Source organism: Pungitius pungitius, chromosome 6 (genome assembly GCF_949316345.1).
Source record: "Pungitius pungitius chromosome 6, fPunPun2.1, whole genome shotgun sequence".
In the NCBI taxonomy this organism is placed as follows: domain Eukaryota; kingdom Metazoa; phylum Chordata; class Actinopteri; order Perciformes; family Gasterosteidae; genus Pungitius; species Pungitius pungitius.
This window is the reverse complement of record NC_084905.1, coordinates 13,422,445-13,441,420: the sequence shown is the minus strand read 5'-3', so window position 1 is coordinate 13,441,420 and position 18,976 is coordinate 13,422,445. Positions and strand designations below refer to the sequence as shown.

The 18,976-nt window shown below is 43.0% G+C and overlaps 1 protein-coding gene across 1 annotated transcript; it reads left to right on the top strand.

The window, feature by feature from the left end:
- Positions 1–1,194: 1,194 nt before the first annotated feature.
- On the top strand, positions 1,195–18,956 carry kcp (kielin cysteine rich BMP regulator). Its single transcript, XM_062562778.1, has 46 exons — positions 1,195–1,843; positions 2,538–3,067; positions 3,256–3,328; positions 3,957–4,237; positions 4,317–4,485; positions 6,213–6,283; positions 6,389–6,482; positions 7,043–7,125; positions 7,217–7,310; positions 7,411–7,490; positions 7,572–7,657; positions 7,780–7,870; positions 8,052–8,152; positions 8,292–8,376; positions 8,549–8,642; positions 8,725–8,874; positions 8,939–9,045; positions 9,119–9,212; positions 9,318–9,491; positions 9,569–9,651; positions 9,735–9,828; positions 10,235–10,431; positions 10,602–10,758; positions 10,894–11,067; positions 11,191–11,273; positions 11,361–11,451; positions 11,527–11,609; positions 11,695–11,868; positions 12,289–12,468; positions 12,601–12,865; positions 13,137–13,219; positions 13,301–13,394; positions 13,484–13,657; positions 13,737–13,819; positions 14,041–14,161; positions 14,244–14,326; positions 14,407–14,506; positions 14,609–14,697; positions 15,099–15,201; positions 15,301–15,443; positions 15,573–15,745; positions 16,472–16,583; positions 16,670–16,771; positions 16,839–17,003; positions 17,112–17,412; positions 17,994–18,956. The coding sequence occupies exons 1-46, from the start codon at positions 1,741–1,743 to the stop codon at positions 18,212–18,214; spliced, it is 6,288 nt and encodes a 2,095-aa protein (XP_062418762.1). The 5' UTR covers positions 1,195–1,740; the 3' UTR covers positions 18,215–18,956.
- Positions 18,957–18,976: the final 20 nt, after the last annotated feature.

Sequence of the window (18,976 nt, the reverse complement as noted above, 5' to 3'; positions counted from 1 at the left end):
ACTGAACATGTGAAACTTTGTCTTCGGCATCTAAGTCTTTCATTCAGCTAAACAAACGATGCATAGCTATATTTGTTTGTCTAATTTACTCCATTTGTTTTTCACATCGACACAACTGAAGTCTGTAGACAACGTTGTTGTGAAAAAAATGGAATTGTGAAAAAATTAAGGTAAAATGCAGAATCATAAATCTTTATTCTGCACTAAATAAAATCTCTTAAAAGCTGCATTATACAAGACTGCTCACAGCAGTTCTCAACATGGTGACACTTTAGCATGCGGCTAGCAGCTAATGGTGCTGACTGCCAATAGCACAAACTAATGCAGCAGTGCTGATGAAGCAAATGGGTGTCTACTTGAGGGTAAGCTGAGGATGAGTGCCAACGCTCATACCATCATATGGGAGCAGATCAGAGCTGTGGCCGCGAGCTAGCCAGGGAAACATGCTCACATCCACTTTTGCTGCTAGTGGTCAAATGTTGTTTATTGTTCCCTTTAACTAAAAAATGCTGTATTCCTAAGCGTACTGCTTTATCACTGTCTGTAAGTCCTCTTGGCCTGAAAGGGGCACGGCATCTGGAAGAATTTTGTGTCGTTTGAAAAAACACAGACGGGGGGATAGAGCAAGTCCTCTGGGTAAACTTTTAAATTGTGATTATTACAGACTAGCTGGCACGAGTCACTGAGGGGACATGGACAGACAGGGAAGATCTTAAAACCACGGGGTTTAAAGTAGAGTCATTTTTAATCCTGGATCTCTGGATCCCTTTAATAGATATACTCTCAATCTGTATAGAAAACTGGAGGGGTCAGGGGGTCTCCATTCATCTGCGTCCATCACAAAACACCTGGGCATTATCACACCAAAAAACAGAGGGTTGTAAGTCCTTCTTTTTGAGTTGCAGTGTCCTCTGTCTATCTCAGGGATACTGCTTGTGAGGGTGCACTCAAAGACACAGTAAAGAAGAGGACAACAACAAGAAGGCGAAGCCAAGAGTTGTGGAGACAGAGGGGGGGGGGGGGGGGGGGGGGCACAGTGGGATGCACACTGGGACCGTTTCCAAAGCAGTGAAACATGACTACTTGCGTTTTCCCCCTCCCTCTCTCTCTCTCTCTCTCTCTCTCTCTCTCTCTCTATGTGCACACACACATACACACACACACACACACACACAAACATTTCTGGCTTCTTATAGCGTGGATCCCCTCCACCTCCGGACCAGGTTTTAGCTGATTACCAAAAGGGGGTCTTCACTGGGAATCAACACTACTGAGCTAAAATATGTCTCCTTTTTTTGCCTGACAAAAGGAGGGAAAACAAGCGAAGAAAGGACTTCACCCACACCTATCCTTTCGCTTCTGGGAACAGACAAGAACCAGTGACCTCATGCACACCTAAAGTTTTCTTTTTTCTCTCTGTCGCGTTAGAAATTCCAAGCATCTTGAGCAAGTATAGGAATAACAATTAAACTCTATGCCTTTGTGATCGTGGAGGAAGAGTGCGTTGTGGATATGGCCCCAGGGGAAATGTAATTGTTTGTCTGCAGAGAAGTGACGCCCTGCCTGCATCCAGATGTTTCATGTTTCCCCTGTGTGCTTTTTGGAAACGAGCTGCTCGCAGAGAAAGCAGGGAAATCTTGTTCATTTCAAAAGATTAAGTTAGACAATGAATACTGGTTATTTTGCGTTAAAAAAATTGGGATTTTAATCCAGGCTTTATATTCTGATTCTGTCTGGAGAATGGAGAGCAGCAAACTGAGGACGCTCATGTTGCTGGAGTTACATCTGCTCTGTGTCTTTGCGCTGTCTGTACAGGGGCACTCCAGCCCAAAAAACAAGAATGGTGAGTTTACAAAAGCGTGCACTCGTGTTTGCTTTTTATTTTACATTTTGTTCATTTAACTTTTTTGTTTTCTTATTAAGATCTTTTTCCTTGATAAAAGTAGAAATACTGCAAAGTTTCATTATTGAAGTAATAAAAACTAAAGCGCTTCCTGCAACATATTCTTAAGTGTCAAAATGAAGTACTTATTTTTGCAGTACAGTCTTACATACCATATATTGGTATTCAGTTATTATCATTTATTTATTATTAACATGCAACGATTTATAGCTGTTGTGTTGGTAAAGATCTTCTGCACTACTTTACATAATTTTAGGACATTAGTTTGATTTATCTTCAGTCATTCATCAAATTTTATTAGCTGATCATGTTTTCTGTCAAAATTTTGATTTACAAAGAACTTAATCCTTTTCATTTTATTGTAATTCTCAAATACAAGTATTCATTATCAATTGTATTACCTAGTTACCTACCTACTTCTTTATGTACATGCACTAAGCTACTTTCCACCACTATACCCGTTTCCCATAGAGCAAAACAAACTCAGTGACTTTTAGCAGTAAGGATTTATCCCCCACTGATTCACACAGATTCACGCGCTTGTAACAGCTTAGAAACCACAGTGTCACCCTCCATTAGGAACACCATGACCTCTCTATGACTCTGTCACGAGTCTGTTTTATGTCTCTCTTAGTGATCGACCTCCTGGCCGCCCTCAACGTCTCCCACCACATAAGCGGTGGGGCCAGCCAGCAAAGTCCTGGCGGTGTGATGTACAAAATCCGTCCCAGAGCACCATACCTAACTCTCCCTCGTGAATATTCCTACTTGTACCCCCGCCTTCAGGGTAGTATGGGGGTGCATTTGGTGGGGCGTCAGTCTTCGGGGTCCAGCGCCACTCTTTTTTCCATCTCCTCGGCCTCCTCACCCATTGTCCAACTCATCTCCTCCACCCACAACTATTCTCTGCGTTTGGACTACCACGCTGGAGGAGGAGATCAGGGCCTCGTCAGTTTTTACTTCCCAAGGAGGAACCCTTTCTCCGGGGAGGAGTGGGTACGGTTGGCTATGAGCCTGGAGACAGATAGGCTGGCATTTTTTGTTGATTGTCAAGAAGCTGTTGTTTTACCCGTAAAAAGTCATGAGAGAATCAACCTGGAACTGCCTGAAGATACTGTGGTTACTCTCGCCGGCACACCGGGAAAGAAAGACAGCAAATTTAGTGTGAGTTTCTTGCAAACATGTGAGATGGCACCTTCACTCGTTTAGTTTACAAGGACATACCTGAGCTCAAAATGTATGCTTTAATTCTTAGTTAACTTAGTTACATTGCTTAATTTCTGCCCCCATTCAATGTGAATTCTGTATTTGCAGTAACAATTAGCATGTGTGCATTTCTGTTTTGAATGCAGGGATATTTGAAGACAGCTGAGATATCAATGAAAGCTTATCTGAGGAGGCCGTGGCTCTGCGAGAATGTTACAGGTAAAGAAGGATATTCTAAATCAAAACTGAAACAAAATGATTCTTGTTGATCACAAAATATGGAGATGTACATTAGAAGAATTCCATAGAAATACCCCACAAACAAACATTTTTAAGCTCAGTACAGAGCCGTCAACCATATCCTTTTTGTAAAGGATATGGTTGACGCCCAAGTACACTGGTGGGCATTTATTCAACAGTTTTGATCAGAATGCCGAAAAGCAGATACTTTAGAATCTGACTAAATGCCAGAGGCTGCAGTGTCAATCACTCCCTTCTTTTTTTCTTTTTCTCCCATTCATTGTCTGTATTGCCAACCTTGATAATGAAAACATATTTGCAGTGCTCTTGAAGTAAATACTTCTCTTGTAATAAATTATATTGGCTATTTAATAACTGATTAATAACGTTATATTGGACCTCCATTTAGAGTTCAAAACAGTTAAATACTGCTAATACTCAGTCGTGGGACCTTCATGGTTTGTGTACATTGGTGTGTATGTATGTTGGCCCTTAGGCAAATAGTCCCCCGTACGTTTATTTTGCCTCAGGTCTTCTTTCTTCTTTCATTAAGGCTAGAATTATCCAGGAATCTGCTCTCCCAATATGTGCCGCTTTCTCCTTTTAGATGCTCTGCCCCGCACTCAGTCTATGAACGCAGATAGCTCCGATTCCTGGACTCGAGTGTTCCAGCAGGATTCATCCTCCAGTAAACTTCAAACGAGCAGCAGGCCAACGGGCCAAACCAACCATTATCTCCAAGACGTCCATGGTGACCAGCTGCAGAGAGGTGTGGTGCTGGGGCCCCCGGGGTCTCCTGTTTCTCAGGCACAGAAAGACGACAGGCTGAAGAAGCTGGAGAGGAGGCTGGACGAGCTGGCTCATATGCTGGACACGGTCAACACCCAGGTACGTTTTGACATTTCAATGACAAGTATGTCAAGTGACGTATAGAAACGTTACATGGAGTTTTCACATTTCTCTGCAGAACGCAGACCTGCAATCACGCGTAAAGTACCTGGAGGGATGTGAGTGTGTGAGGCAGCGATGTGTGTGGGAGGGGCATGAGGTGGAGAATGGCCAGCGCTGGCAGATTGACCTCACCACTGTGTGTGAGTGCACATCTGGAAAGGTCACATGCTCAACTAATATCAAAGGTAAAAATGATTCAGCTTATGCTCTTTCACTACATACAAAAATGAACATAAAATGTCCCCCCCTCTCCAAGGGAAATAAAAACATGTTCGTCAAAGTGGAGGCGCATGTTTTGTCTGGATTTGCGTCTGCTGAGTTTTGCTGCTCCTGACCCCCCAAAACAAAGAGACCAGTATGTCAGAGACAGCTGAGACAGATGTGTATGTATACGAGGATTTGCGGATGTCTCTACAACTATTCCCATTGAATGCATTTCTATAGCAATCTGTTCAAGCTCTAGTTTGTGTGTAGTGCAATTCCGCAAATAGCAGCATGATGACATGCTAAATGATTATGTGTTTGAGTGTAGATTAAGACTTGTGGGAGGGGTTTGGAAGTCATGCAGAGGCAAGTCCGTCAAGATAAGGATCACCATTTTGGGGCTGATGATCAAAAAAGTCCCTTTCTAGTCACTTGGACACTCCAGGTTGAAAATTTCTAAAGTAACTTATTGCATGAGGGGAATGAAATGCTTTTCTTGCATATTACAAGAAAGCATTTATATTACCTTAACTCTAGTGAAATCTAGCCTTGTAAAGAATGGATAATAAGTGATAGATAATAATCAGTAATGTCTACATTAGTCTGGACGATCCAGGATTATTGGACCTGTTATTTCAAGTTTCTTCTGTTGAAAGAAGTGCGCTGTTGACAGCAAGGTCTGTGGTTTTTTAATATGAGGGACATTGTTTATTCTAATTATTTTTTGGCATTTCTTTAATACCTTAAAGAATGATGTGAGCGGCTTAAGTTAACTTGATTAAGAGCTATGTAATGATCAGTCTCTCTTTGTCTTTGTTTCCCTTAGTCCACCACCAAAGGGTTACACAGTATACACTTTGTCCTGTTCTGATTATTGTTTACATTTGAGCAACCATGGAACACACATGTGCCCAATCAGCCCATTGGCCCTTCTCTCACCCCTCTTGACTCCCCATTCTGTCACTGTCCCTGGCTTTTACATCCAACCCTCCCCTTAATTGTTTCTGCATGGTGGCCAGAAGAGTGCAATAGCACCCAGTTGATACACACTCGCAGACTCACACTCCCCGTACACTTACACATGCACTTTGAAGTCATGCATGCTTGGCTTGCTAGAGGAAATGCCTGTTGGCTGCTGGCACAGTAGGCAGCCTCACAAGCCTCACTCACACTCTGTGATTACTGCCTTCATTCAAACACAAACACCTTGTCTCTGTCTTCTGGAGGGTTGTCATTAAAATAAAAATCCGCTGAAATGTCATAGCTAGGCAAAAATAATATTAATGAGTTAACCGAGAACGTTTGATGGTACAAATTGAGCAATTTCGCTCTTTGCAGTGTTTAGTATGTGCTGCACATTAAAAAGGCATTTTTTGACAAAGTAACTCAAGCCGCCAAAATTTAGGGAAGCTGTTGTAACTCCAACAGTAGTTGCGGCCCATAAAATGAAGTATGTGTGAGAGAAAGCACATATATATTACATCCCAACAGTATGGCTACCAATAGGCAGGGAAATGGTGAAAAACATTTGCATTGATTGACAACGAGGGACCACCAAAGCTCAAACTTACTTTCTCTATGCTTACATAACCTCCCAGGACACGCTTTATCTCCTGGGCAGGGCCGGCCCTGCTCCTGGGACATTTAAGACACACTCCCACAAGCTCAAAAATGTTCATGCACTTAAACTTAATTGTCTCACTTTCAGGATGTGAGCTGGATGGTACAGTTCATAATGTGTCCTACAGCAGAGATGGCTGTAAGACGTGTACGTGTAAGGTGAGAATCTTTGTTTTAACACACACCAAAATAAATTCAAACAATTCCTCTGGTCTTCACTGTTCATCATTTGATTTATCCTATTTGTGATTTCATTGCAAACAGGAGGGTAACAGGGAATGCTATCCTCAACCCTGCCCTTCACTGGAGTGCACACAAAGGGAGACTGTACCTGGAGACTGTTGCCAGAGATGCAAAGGTAAGGACAGAGCAAAGACAAAAATCTGTCCCCAACAATCCTTGTTTAAGAGATACATTTGTGAATTAGTCTAGCTGTCAGCCCTGGTTTTACGAAAATATCTCCTATATATCAAAGGATCTCCACAAATCCGTGGAAGCAATTATTTGGGTTTAGCATTAAAAAAGCACATACACAGCAAAATTCTTAGAGTTAATTTTCCGGTGTTAGGCAAAAGTGCAGAGTTGAAATCACACTGCAAAAAGTCAATTGTACTAGAGAGCTGGATCTATTATCCAGTGTCAAGATCAGCATAATTTGATTTGATTTGATAATTTGCAACACTTAGTAGAGTTTAATTAACAAAATCATTGTTAATGTATTATTTTATATTATAGTAGTACAATATGCTTCAACAGACAACAGCGGGTTCAAATTTGCCTCCACAGGATATAAAGTAATTTAACGGAAAAGTGTAGTGAAATGGTTAAACGTTCTATCCTCTGAAAAGGGGCATCTTCTATTTCCTATTTGTTAATTTCTAGTAATACAACTAAAGGAATGTAAAAATGTGCTTGCAGGCTGTATCCATTCTGGTGTCCAGTATGATCATAGAGCCGAGTGGAGGCCGGTGGGGAGTCCGTGTGATGTCTGCTCCTGTTTGGTGGGTTTGACACTGATTGGCAATTCAACCCTCTCATCTTCTCTATCAGCTGTATCTGTTTTGTTATTGTTTTCTTCTCTTCTCTCATCAGGAAGGTCACGTTCGCTGTGAGAGGGAGCAATGTAACACACCGTGTAAAAACCCAGCTGCTCCTCCACCCAACACCTGCTGTCCAGTGTGTCAAGGTGGGTTTCTTCCATTGTGTGTGCCTGTGTGTGTGTGTGTTTGTGTGTTTGGCTTCAGTAAACTGCAGAGACGCAGCGTGTGTTTGCGTATGTGTTGTAGACTGTGGTGTGAACGGCCATGACTTCCCTAACGGAGCTGTGATCCCTACTGGAGACCATTGTCAGGAGTGCACATGTTTGGTATGGCATTAATAATCAAATTCAACTTAATATTTCGATTTATTGTGTCTATTTTATCCTTATTATATCTTTCTCCTTCAGAATGGAAATGTGGCTTGTTCACCACTACCTTGTGCTGCTTTCACTTGTCATAACCCAGTGCATCGCGCTGGAGACTGTTGTCCGCGGTAACCAAACTGTCTACTTTCATCTATATCACTGCAAAGCCTGCATCAATCCACATCATTCATCCCTTACTTTCTAGAAGTTTTAGTTGTGTACAGTGTGTGTATGTGTGTGTGACCTGTAGATGTGAGCAGTGTGAATATGAATCCAAGATGTACGTGGACGGACAGAAGTTCCTCTCCATGAGAGACCCGTGCCTCCACTGCCACTGCAAGGTAACTTCAGTCAGGCAAAGTTATTTATATGTGACTGGATGATGTGTTGGTAAGTATTTCAGACAAAGGGCTTCAAAGAAAATCTGTCAGAACCTACTGCAATGTCATAAATAAATGTGATTAAAACTGAGAAAAAAGATGTCTTCGATGACAATCTACATTTCTCATATCTGCGGTTAAGGCAGGAGGCGTGTCTTGTGAGCGCATAGATTCAAAATGTCCTACACCTCGCTGCAGTCATCCAGCAAAGCACACAGGGGAGTGTTGTCCCACATGCGATGGTCAGTAGTCTGTAACTGTAAATTAGTAAAAAATATGAAATGTCTACAAGTTTGTTTGCCCTATTGCATTCCATCTTCCAATTCCACTTATGCAGACTGAAGCAAATATTATTCAAGTTATTTTCATTTGTTCCCACGGGATGTGAGTATGAAAGGAGGATGTATGCAGATGGAAAAGTGTTTACCCCCGCTGGAAGTGGACCCTGCCTGCAGTGCAGGTGTAAGGTAAGTCAAACCACTATATTCAAGAAGGAAGTAATTCAGCTTTGAGGATTTTTTTATTGAAACATGGCGTTACGCATTTTATAACATTCTACCGGATCGAGCATGTGCATACTTATTGTTCAAAGTGATCTTTTAGTCAGTCAACACATTTTCATACTCTTATCTGTTTTAGGGTGGGAATGTCAGTTGCCGTGAAGAGAAGTGCCCTCCTGTCCGGTGCTCCAACCCCATTATGGACCCACGTCTCTGCTGTCCTATCTGCAAAGGTAATAATGCATTCAATAACACACACAAACTTGCACAGGTGGAAGTCATGAATGAATATACAACTCATCTTTTTCATCGTAGCGTGTGTGTTGGAGGGGGTAGAATATGAGGAAGGCTCCCAATGGAGCCCCGAGGGTCCCTGCTCCAGCTGCACCTGTTTGAATGGAGAGATGCTGTGTACACACACGCGCTGCCCCCCGACAGAGTGCCTGCATCCCAGCAAGACCACTGGTAAGACTGTTTGTGTCTGAGCTTTGTTAATATGCAGATGAAAGTGTAACGTTCCTTTCCCCAGGCTCCTGTTGTGCATTGTGTGAAAGCTGCACCTATAACCATCGTATCTACAGCAACGGTCAGAGGTTTACGACTCCTGACCACCCCTGCCACACCTGCACGTGTCAGGTGAGCACATCTCCATTCTCACACACACTCATGGTCCTTCAAACATGCTGATACAGCCCTCCCTTCCCCTCAGCATGGCAGTGTACAGTGTGGGAGACGACCATGTCCTCCACTCAACTGTTCTAACTCATATACACCGCCTGGAGAGTGCTGCCCTAAATGTCCAGGTACCCCAACTCAGAACTAGATACGGTCGTGAATTGCGCTTTTAAAAATGTCCTTTTAGTTAACTGCCAGTCATTATACTGCCTATGCGTTTGCATCTCCTCCAGACTGCTCCTTTGAGAACCGGATATTTGTGGATGGAGAGGCTTTTCCAAACCCTGTGAGAGCATGTGAGGAGTGTACGTGTGTGAGCGGACAGATAGACTGCCACCAGGCACAGTGCCCTCATCCTCACTGCAACGCGCCTCGACACGGAACATGTTGTCAAAACAATTGCAATGGTGAGGAAACGTGAACTATCTATAAGGAATACAAATGAAAAAGTAATTCAAGTTGACACAACATTTGTTTACATTAGGCTGCAGCTACGCTGGGAAAGAGTATCCCAATGGGCAGGAGTTTCCTCATCCTACTGACACGTGCAGGATGTGCAGCTGCATAGTAAGAATAATGAGCGTCGGACTACGCCTGCTGCGACGATCATCTGTGGACTTCCTTGTCAATGTCTACTGTGTTTCTTGTAGAATGGTAATGTCCAGTGTCTGATGAAGAGGTGCCCACTGCTGCAGTGCTCCAACCCAAATCTGCTGCCTGGAGACTGCTGTCCTCAGTGTCCTGGTGAGAAATGAAAGTGCTATAAAAAAAAGATTTGTATTTTCACTCATATTTCAACACAGTCATCGGAGATCAATGAGGCAATTAGTTTTACTATTGGTGCCCAATTATCAACATGTGGGTTATTCAACACAAATCAGAACACACAGACACAGAATATGAATTTTCCTTTTTTTATTGCATGACACTTAATTTGAACAGGCAAAGCTAACTCACTGACTTCAAGCGGCATTTTACATCCTATTTACATCCCCCAAAAGCTTTGTTTTTTTTCCTTTCTGTTTCCTACAGCATTTAATGTTTTTTATCCTTATTTTGAAAAGAGAAGCTTAAGAGAGACCTTTAGAACAATCCTTAAACCAAGTGTTGATAAATTTTATGGATTTTATTGTGCTAACATTCCCCTCAGCTCCTCCATCAGGCTGTGTGTATGAACAGCGATCCTACAGACACACCGAGCGTTTCTACCACCCGGCTGACAACTGTCGCTCATGTGCCTGCACCAATGGAACAGTTCATTGTCAGCACAAGTCCTGCCCCTTTGCTCCATGTTCTCATCCCATCACACTGCAGTGCTGCCGGACATGCGAAGGTACAATTTGGTATGTCTTTGTAAAAAAACTAGTCAAAAAAGTATATATATATATATTTTTCACTTCATGTCAGTAGACATCAGCAAATTTGACACGGTTATCCAGACACATTAAAAAACTCCTCTTTTTATGGTGTAATCACATTTTCTCTGTCTCATTTCCCCTGCTGGCTGCTTACACGAGGGCCGAGAGCGATCTAACGGGGAGACTTGGGATGATGCATCTGATCAATGTGCTGTATGTGTTTGCCGCGAGGGCTCCGTCCGGTGTGAGAGGAAGCACTGCCCACCGGCCAACTGTAACCACCCAGTCCAGAGACAATGCTGCATGTCCTGTGATAGTGAGTGAAAAGCCAACGGCTAATTTTCCAGTTGCTGAAGTTGATTCACAGGCATCTGTGTCAACAGTTTTAATTGGGAACTATATTCCCCATGTCGTTTCAAAACTATCTTAATCTGCAGTTTTTTTTCTGCAGGCTGCATGTTTCATGGTAAAGAATACCCCGATGGCACCGAGTTTGGTGATGACAAAGACCCATGTGGCGTATGTTACTGTTACGGAGGCGAAGTCATCTGCACCAAAATAGCCTGCTATGGAGAGTGCCGTCACCCTTACAAACCCCCCGGACAATGCTGTGGAGAATGTGAACGTATGGAAAGTCAAAATCTAATTATAGCCACATTTCTGGTTTAGCATCATTGATTTTAACCTTTGTTTGTTCATCCCTTCCCTGATTACAAAATGGCAAATTAAACTTATCTTTATTCGACAGGCTGTTTCTATAACAGTGTAGTCCTTGCAAATGGCAAGTCAATCCCTGACCCAGGAAACCCCTGCGCGGAATGCACATGCCAGGTATCATCACGACACACACGCATTCAGGTACACATCCCTGCTGGTTAATCTCATCATAGACAATTTGTCATGCTTCTTCTGTTACAGAGTGGTTCAGTGCGATGTATGAGGAAGTCGTGTGTAGCCGCCCGTTGTCCTCACCCGGTCACAAACCCTTGTGGATGCCCCGACTGTGACGGTAACCAGCTTACAACATATCACACTTCATGTTATTTAGAGTAGGTCATTAATTGATGTTTAACTTTGTGTACAGGTTGTCAATTCCAAGGTGTGACTTATGCTGACGGACAGGTCCTTCCAGGAGGAGAAGGAGGGTGCCAGGACTGCACATGCTCAGTGAGGGGGGAGAAGGGCAGCCCTTACTTTGGAGGTCTCTCTGCACCCTTTTATCTTCTGTCCATATGTACTTTTGTCTCCATAGAGCGGTGAAGTGGTGTGTACACAGAGAAGATGCCCTGCCGTGTCATGCCCACATCCAGCTCTGGATGGCTGTGCATGTGGAGTGTGTGATGGATGCAACTTCAATGGACGAGGCTGTTTCAACGGAGAGCGATTCCCACACCCGACCGACCGCTGCCAGCTCTGCTCCTGTCTGGTACTACAGCATACTTTAATTTGTATCCACTTTTAAATCTATAACTGTGAAGCTCCTTATTTAGTTGGTCCACATTTTTAGTCGAAGTCAGAGCCTGGGAAAATAACATGTCAAAGAAGTAAAAAAGGAAACAACCTATCAGTGATTAAAGGATGATTAACGTGTTGCTTCGGTCCAACAGGGGTCTATTTTTAAGTATAAACTTGCCTTTTGTACGCTCTGAAAAGTTTACTTCTTTACAGCAATTCGATTGACCTCGCTAAAAATGGATTCCCGTAGAGCCTCACATTAACACCAAACAATACAATTCTGGATATTGGAGTACCCCATCAACATGACTCTGTGAAGCATTTTATTTTGCACGTGGAGCATGAATACCACTTTTTTAGAGAGGAAATATGCGTGTGTTTTTCTGCATAGAACGGTGGTGTTGTGTGCGTGCATGCATCCTGTCCTCGTGTGGCGTGTGTGCGTCCTTTGACCCCTCCTGGGGAGTGCTGCCCCGTCTGCACAGGGATGTGTCTTCATCGGGGGCAAGAATACCAGTCCGGCTCCTCCTTCCCTTCTCTCTCTGATCCCTGCTCTTCATGCTCCTGCCTGGTCAGTCTGACCATTCTAAACGGATGAAGAACTGAAATCATATGGTTGTGCACTTGATACAAAATCAAATTGTGTAATTAATTCCATCCCAGCTGTTTCTCTTCCTTTGCAACTTGTCCCGCTTCTAATCAGAATGAGGTGGTGAACTGTCAGAAGAGACCTTGCCCAGTCCGGTGCTCCCACCCTGTTCCTTCAGACACCTGCTGCCCCGTCTGTGACTCCTGTCTGTACGAGAGTGTCGTCCACTCTCACGGTCAAACCTTCAAACCCTCCTCCAACCCCTGTCAGCGCTGCACGTGTGTCAGAGGCACTGTCACCTGTGTGCCCCATGTCTGCCCACCAACACCTTGTATCCGACCAGTAACCAAGCCAGGGCAGTGCTGTCCTGAGTGCTCAGGTACTTCCTGACACACTTTGAGTAAATGGAATCAGAAAGCTTAGAAAAAGCTCTTTCTAAAAGTCTACCTCAACAAACAAAAAAATGTAAATCTAATATTTAGTTATGAAATTCAACTTCATGCAATTAGTATTAATGGGAATAGATAACTGCCACCGCGAATTCAAAGACAGGCCATGTCACACATGCACAACATGAAAACATGAAGTTGACTAAAAGACACCGGATTTATAAATATATGTCTTTGTTCCTCGTCTGTATTTGGTCTCAGTCTGTAAACTAGATGGACAGGAGTTCAATGATGGGACGACATGGACCTTGAGTTCAAACCAGTGCTCTATCTGCACTTGCCAGGTCCGTCTCCTCATTTCTGTCTTTTACCTCCATATTTGCACTTGCCATGGGTTTAATCATTAATCCATTTGACTCTTGCAGGCAGGTGAGGTGCATTGTGCATTTCCTGAGTGTCCCAAGCTCCCTTGTATGCATCAAGTGACCGATCCAGGAGCCTGCTGTCCTCGCTGTAGAGGTAAATAGAGCTCTGAAAATATAATATACTGTATTATACACATATATTATTTAATCGCAGAGGGAAATTAAATGAATTGTCCTTCTCAGGTTGTATGTATGGAGGAGAGGAGCACAAAGAGGGCAGCAGCTGGTTTGCAGACTCCACCCCCTGTATGACATGTATGTGTGTGGACGGGGTGACCACCTGCTCTGAAGTACGCTGTTTATCTCCCTGCATCAACTTCCTTAGCGTGCCTGGAGAGTGTTGCCCTGTGTGTGCTGGTGAGCAAATGAGGTTTCACGGTAGGATTTTTTTTAGCTTTGGTGCTTGATAATCTTATGCTATCGTTTTTTTGCACAGACTGTGTATTTGAGGGCAGAGTGTATGGTCCAGGTGATAGTTTCCATCCAGCTGATGACCCCTGTCAGATCTGCACATGTGAGGTACAATACATACATACTTTAAAAAAAAAGGATCCTAATCATGACATTTTATTCCTAGATGAATTTATTAAAACCTTAAATATTAAACCTAAATAATCTGGAACGATTTTTTTTTTTTTTAGAAACGCCAAATGATTAATGATTTGTTTCAGTTGCCCCTGACAAAAGAAGTAGTTTTAGTAATAGTAGTCATTGTAATCCAACCTGTGTATGTGTCCCAGGTGATGCCGGACGGAGAGCAACACCTGAGGTGTTACCGAAAGCAGTGTCCCAGCCTCGTCGACTGTCCTAAGAGCAACATATTGTTCTCCGGGCCAGACTCCTGCTGTCCTGTCTGTGCACGTCAGTACCAAACTGCATTCAAGATATAATGTCTGTTCCCTCTGCATTGTCACTGAGCTATGTCCTATGTTTGAATCTTCAGAGCCTCTCAGTAACTGCACCGCTGCACTGATTGGCAACGAGGTCTTGGCAACGGATGACCCTTGTTTTACCTGCCACTGCAAGGTACCACGGCAACGACACCTTTTCTTAGACTCAATCCTTAATACGCTACGCAGCGCAGTGATCCTGTGTCTGTCATTTAGGACCTGACATGGACCTGCTTACACCAAAACTGCCTCCCACCGACTTGCCCTCTTGATGAACAGTTCAGCTCTCCCGACTCCTGCTGCCCAGTGTGTAAAGGTGAGATAACACCAGCTTTCCTCTCGTTCCTCGTACATTTACAAATATTTCAGGAAGTCTCATTGGCATTAAAACATCCACTATTGTCGTTGTTTCATGCAGATTGTGTAATTGAGGGCCAGAACAGACGCGTGGCCAACGGCAGCAGCTGGACCGACAGCGATGACGACTGCGTCACCTGCACCTGTAACGTGAGTGACAGAGATGCTTACACTGCTTGTGCAATGTTTGCAACTAACGATAGTATCACTTACACACGTAATCAGCACCATTTGTAAAAAAAGATATTATGGCAGAGATTGGATTCCATTGGCCTGTTTTTGTTATATAACCATGGTCTGAAAATAGAAAGTTTTGATTTTGGGATGGTGCCTATGCTGGACTAATAATTATTTGTGACATTTTTGTCACTTACATAGACCTAATGAAAGTCCTCACTTATTTTCCTAAACTCTAATTAAGTATTAATCTATGATAAGGCATCATATTTTACAAAGTGATTTGAGATTTTATTCTCCACTGGACCTAGGATTGTTTATCTTTTCCATTCTGACCACCATATTTTAAAGTAATCTTTCTTTTTCATCCTTAGCTGGGCTATATTGAGTGCAGCATTGAAGACTGTTTACCTGTATTTTGTCTAAATGGGCAGAAACAAGTGAAAATTCCAGGAAAATGCTGCCACGAGTGCCAAGGTATCAAAAACCAGCCAATACAGCGAGCTTCCACAGCTGCAGTGGTCCCTCTAACCGGTTTAATGTGTGTGGTTGTGTGTCTCTGTCTGTGCGTTGTAGACTCGGGGGCCTCCTGTTTGTACCAGGGAACAGTGTATCACTCCAATGAACAGTGGGAGGTGGATGAGTGCACCAGCTGTACATGTGTGTTTGGAGACGTGCACTGTCAAAGTGAACGCTGCCCTCCACTAACCTGTGCAACAGTCAGTCACCCATTCTCGAATGTTCTCATGACGCTTCACTGGTGCTTCACTGTCCTGAGTCTTTAGAGGGACATTAAATATCTGATATTTCTCATCTGTATTTGTGTGTGTGTGTGTGTGTGTGTGCAGGATGAGATGCCCGCTATTGTCCCAGGTTTGTGTTGTCCTCATTGCCTTCCGCGTCCAGCCACTTGCATTGCCTTCGGCGACCCCCATTATCGCACTTTCGATGGCCGCATGCTGCACTTCCAGGGAGCATGCACTTACATCCTGGCACAGGACTGTGAGAGTGGAGACTTCAGGTGAGTGTGTCCCCATCACACTGCATGGGAGCCAAGCAAGAGCTTCACAGTAGTAGATGTTTTGTCTTTGATATGGGTTCAGAAGGAGATCAGGCTTTTTACATGAAATGTTTAGTTTAGTTTAACTTTGGAAATATCAGATCAGAGTTATGTGTTCTCAACATTTGGAAGTTGGCGGAGGACTCGTTTGAAAAATAAATTTCACGTTGCATAATTAAATGGGAAAATCTGAATTAAATTTATTTTAAAAATAAATATTTGGTGACAGCTGATCTAACTCCCACAAGCCGAAGAAGGCAATTATTCATTTTCGAGTGCTTAATAAAAAATAAAAAATGGTCTTTACCCTTGATTGTTGTATATTTATTTTCATATTCATATTTAATTCTCGAGTGAAATACAATTTCCAAGGGCCAAAAAGATTTGGAGCCATAGTTCTACGCATATTTCTCCTGTGAAGTATCAGAAACATAGATCCATATCCAGTGTAGTTGCTTGTTTGGGTACACATCTAGTTTCCAAGAGGCCAGCTGTACAAACAACAACTTTATTTTTTAAGAACAGGCATTGACAACTTTTAAAATGGACGTTAAGAAAATACCATTAAAAGAAAACAACAATAAAAATAACATTTCATGTGACCTTTCATGGATGAAGATTTTTTTTTAAATGTTGAAGGAAGTAATGTTTTTTCTTCCCCGCCCTATGATGGCTCCTTGTGTGCAGTGTTCATGCCACTAACGATGATCGTGGGCGTAAAGGAGTGTCCTGGACCAAAGAGGTCACAGTATTTATAGGAGACATCACAGTGCAGCTGCTCCAGGACTGGGTTGTGAAGGTTTGTGTGTACAAATACTGGAAAGACTTTTTGCACAATTATGTTATTTGATATTCATCCCGACACCCATTTCTTGTACTCTTCAGGTGAACGATGAGGTCGTGACTTTGCCGTTCCTCAGAGAACCGTACATCTATGTAGAGCGACAAACAAACACCATCTTGCTCAACACTCACATCGGTCTGAAGGTACGGCCTTTATCACATCGTCTTTGGGATTTAGCCTATGGTTAATCACGCACGGGTTAACCTTTAGGTACTGTGGAGTGGTCGCTCACATCTGGAACTGAGTGTGCCAGGCTCCTATAAGGGCCACACCTGCGGCCTCTGTGGAAACTTCAACAATTACTACCAGGATGACCTCCGAATGCCCAGTGGACAACTCAGCGCGTCAGAGTCTGACTTTGGAAATAGCTGGAGGGTAAAACAAATATATAGAACACCACCAAATAAACAGAAAAAGTGAAATCATCATATAAAAACAAATAATTTAACTGCATGACAATCAGAGAACTGTCTGTCCTTTTAGGTCACGAATAGTAGCAATTCCCCCCCCTCCTGTCGCCCCGGTGAGAATGTTGATCCCTGTAAAGACGCAGGCTACCAGGCCAAGAAGGGGGCTAACGCTCGCTGTAAGGTCCTGAAGTCTGCTGCCTTTAAGCCGTGCCACCGCGTGGTGCCTCCTGAACCGTGGTACGGAGCCTGCGTGTACGACCTGTGTGCCTGCGGGGCCAATACTGACGAGTGTCTATGTGACACACTGGAGGCCTACGCCAGTCAGTGCAGAGAGGCCGGAGTCATCTTGCAATGGAGAAGCCCATCGCTGTGTGGTGAGTAAAATACACACTTTAAGGTCCTGCTAACGTATTGGCCTAAGTAACTGTTTTGCTTTCTGTATATTATGTTTGTCTCGGTGCTTCCCTCATTGATTTGGAGCATGGCTCGGTTAGAAAAAGGCTATACAGACACACCAGTCACAGAGGAACAAATAGTGAAAAATGCCTAATATGCCATGTGCTCCCAGTGCATAATTAGCTCTAGTATATCTGGTCAGTGGGAAGTAAACACCCATTTTAAGGTGATAAAGTTCACATGAGTACCATGTGTTTACGGCTGTTTATTTAATATTGTTAACGTTTGTCAGGCTCTATGTCATCAACCCTCGGGAAATCAGAGTTGGTTCATGTTAGATGTGCAGTTTGAAATCAAGTTTGCAATTTTTTAAAGTTCTACCAAACCACATGGCAAATTGACAATGTTATACTTGTGACCATTCGCAGAACAAATCAGCCCTGAAAAAAATGATTCTCTCGTTGACACCTGCTAATTCCCACTGGCCACCCTTGAAGCCGTAGCGTCCACAGTGTTTTCAGCCTCTCGTTGTTTTTCTCTCTATTGCTGTCTTCATCAGCTGTCGGCTGTCCAGTGGAGAGGGGCTTTGTGTTTGACGAGTGCGGACCCCCATGTCCCGTAACCTGCTTCAACGTGGCCGTACCACTCGGGGTGATAGAGACCCACTGCTTCAAGCCCTGCGTCCCAGGCTGCCAGTGTCCGGCTGGACTGGTTCTGCACAACAACTACTGCATTCAGCCAGAAAAGTGCCCCAAGATCATCCATGGAAGCCTTTCATAATTCTTAGCAGTGCTCACATTCAAGTGGACACTTAACTCGTGTGCACTGCCACCTCTAATAATCTTCAATCCACTCAAGGACTACTAAAGCTTTCTGTTACTGTACACAGTATGCAACAGAAAAAACGGTGTTAATATTGCATTGTTTTACTTTTATATGAAGCACTGAATATTTATACTACACCAGGGTTTTGTCCGTTTTTGTCACATGTTCATTGGTATTGTTCCTACTTATTTTGATTTATACATGTAGGTTTCATTACCTAGAGCCTATACAATATTTTAACAATATAATTTGCTTCCAAAAGAGCTTAATTTCTGCACTAAGCAATGTGTGACTGTGTATACAAGAGGCTACATAATCTCAGGTACCATTTCTTTTTGCTCTCTGTCATACACATAAACAAAGGCTTAACTAATATATGTGGTATTTTGTTTTATGTCATCAAGACTGGATTAGAATCTTGGTTAACACTTTTTTTACAGGTTTAAATGCTGTATATTCATTTGCAATTAAAGGTTTGGAGTCCTCACAACTGCTTTTATTGAGTGCCTATCTAGCCGAAAATGCAAAAATGGTAATAATATATAATGCACATGCATGATTACATAATCATAATGTATGAGGACGACATAAAAAAGAATTTACACATTGGGAGCCACCAAATTTCACTAGTGGTCCACTCACCATACATGTAATGTGTCATATGCTTGTGTATCTAATGTCTCCCACTGACAGATACACTCTCACTTTTGTTGCTTG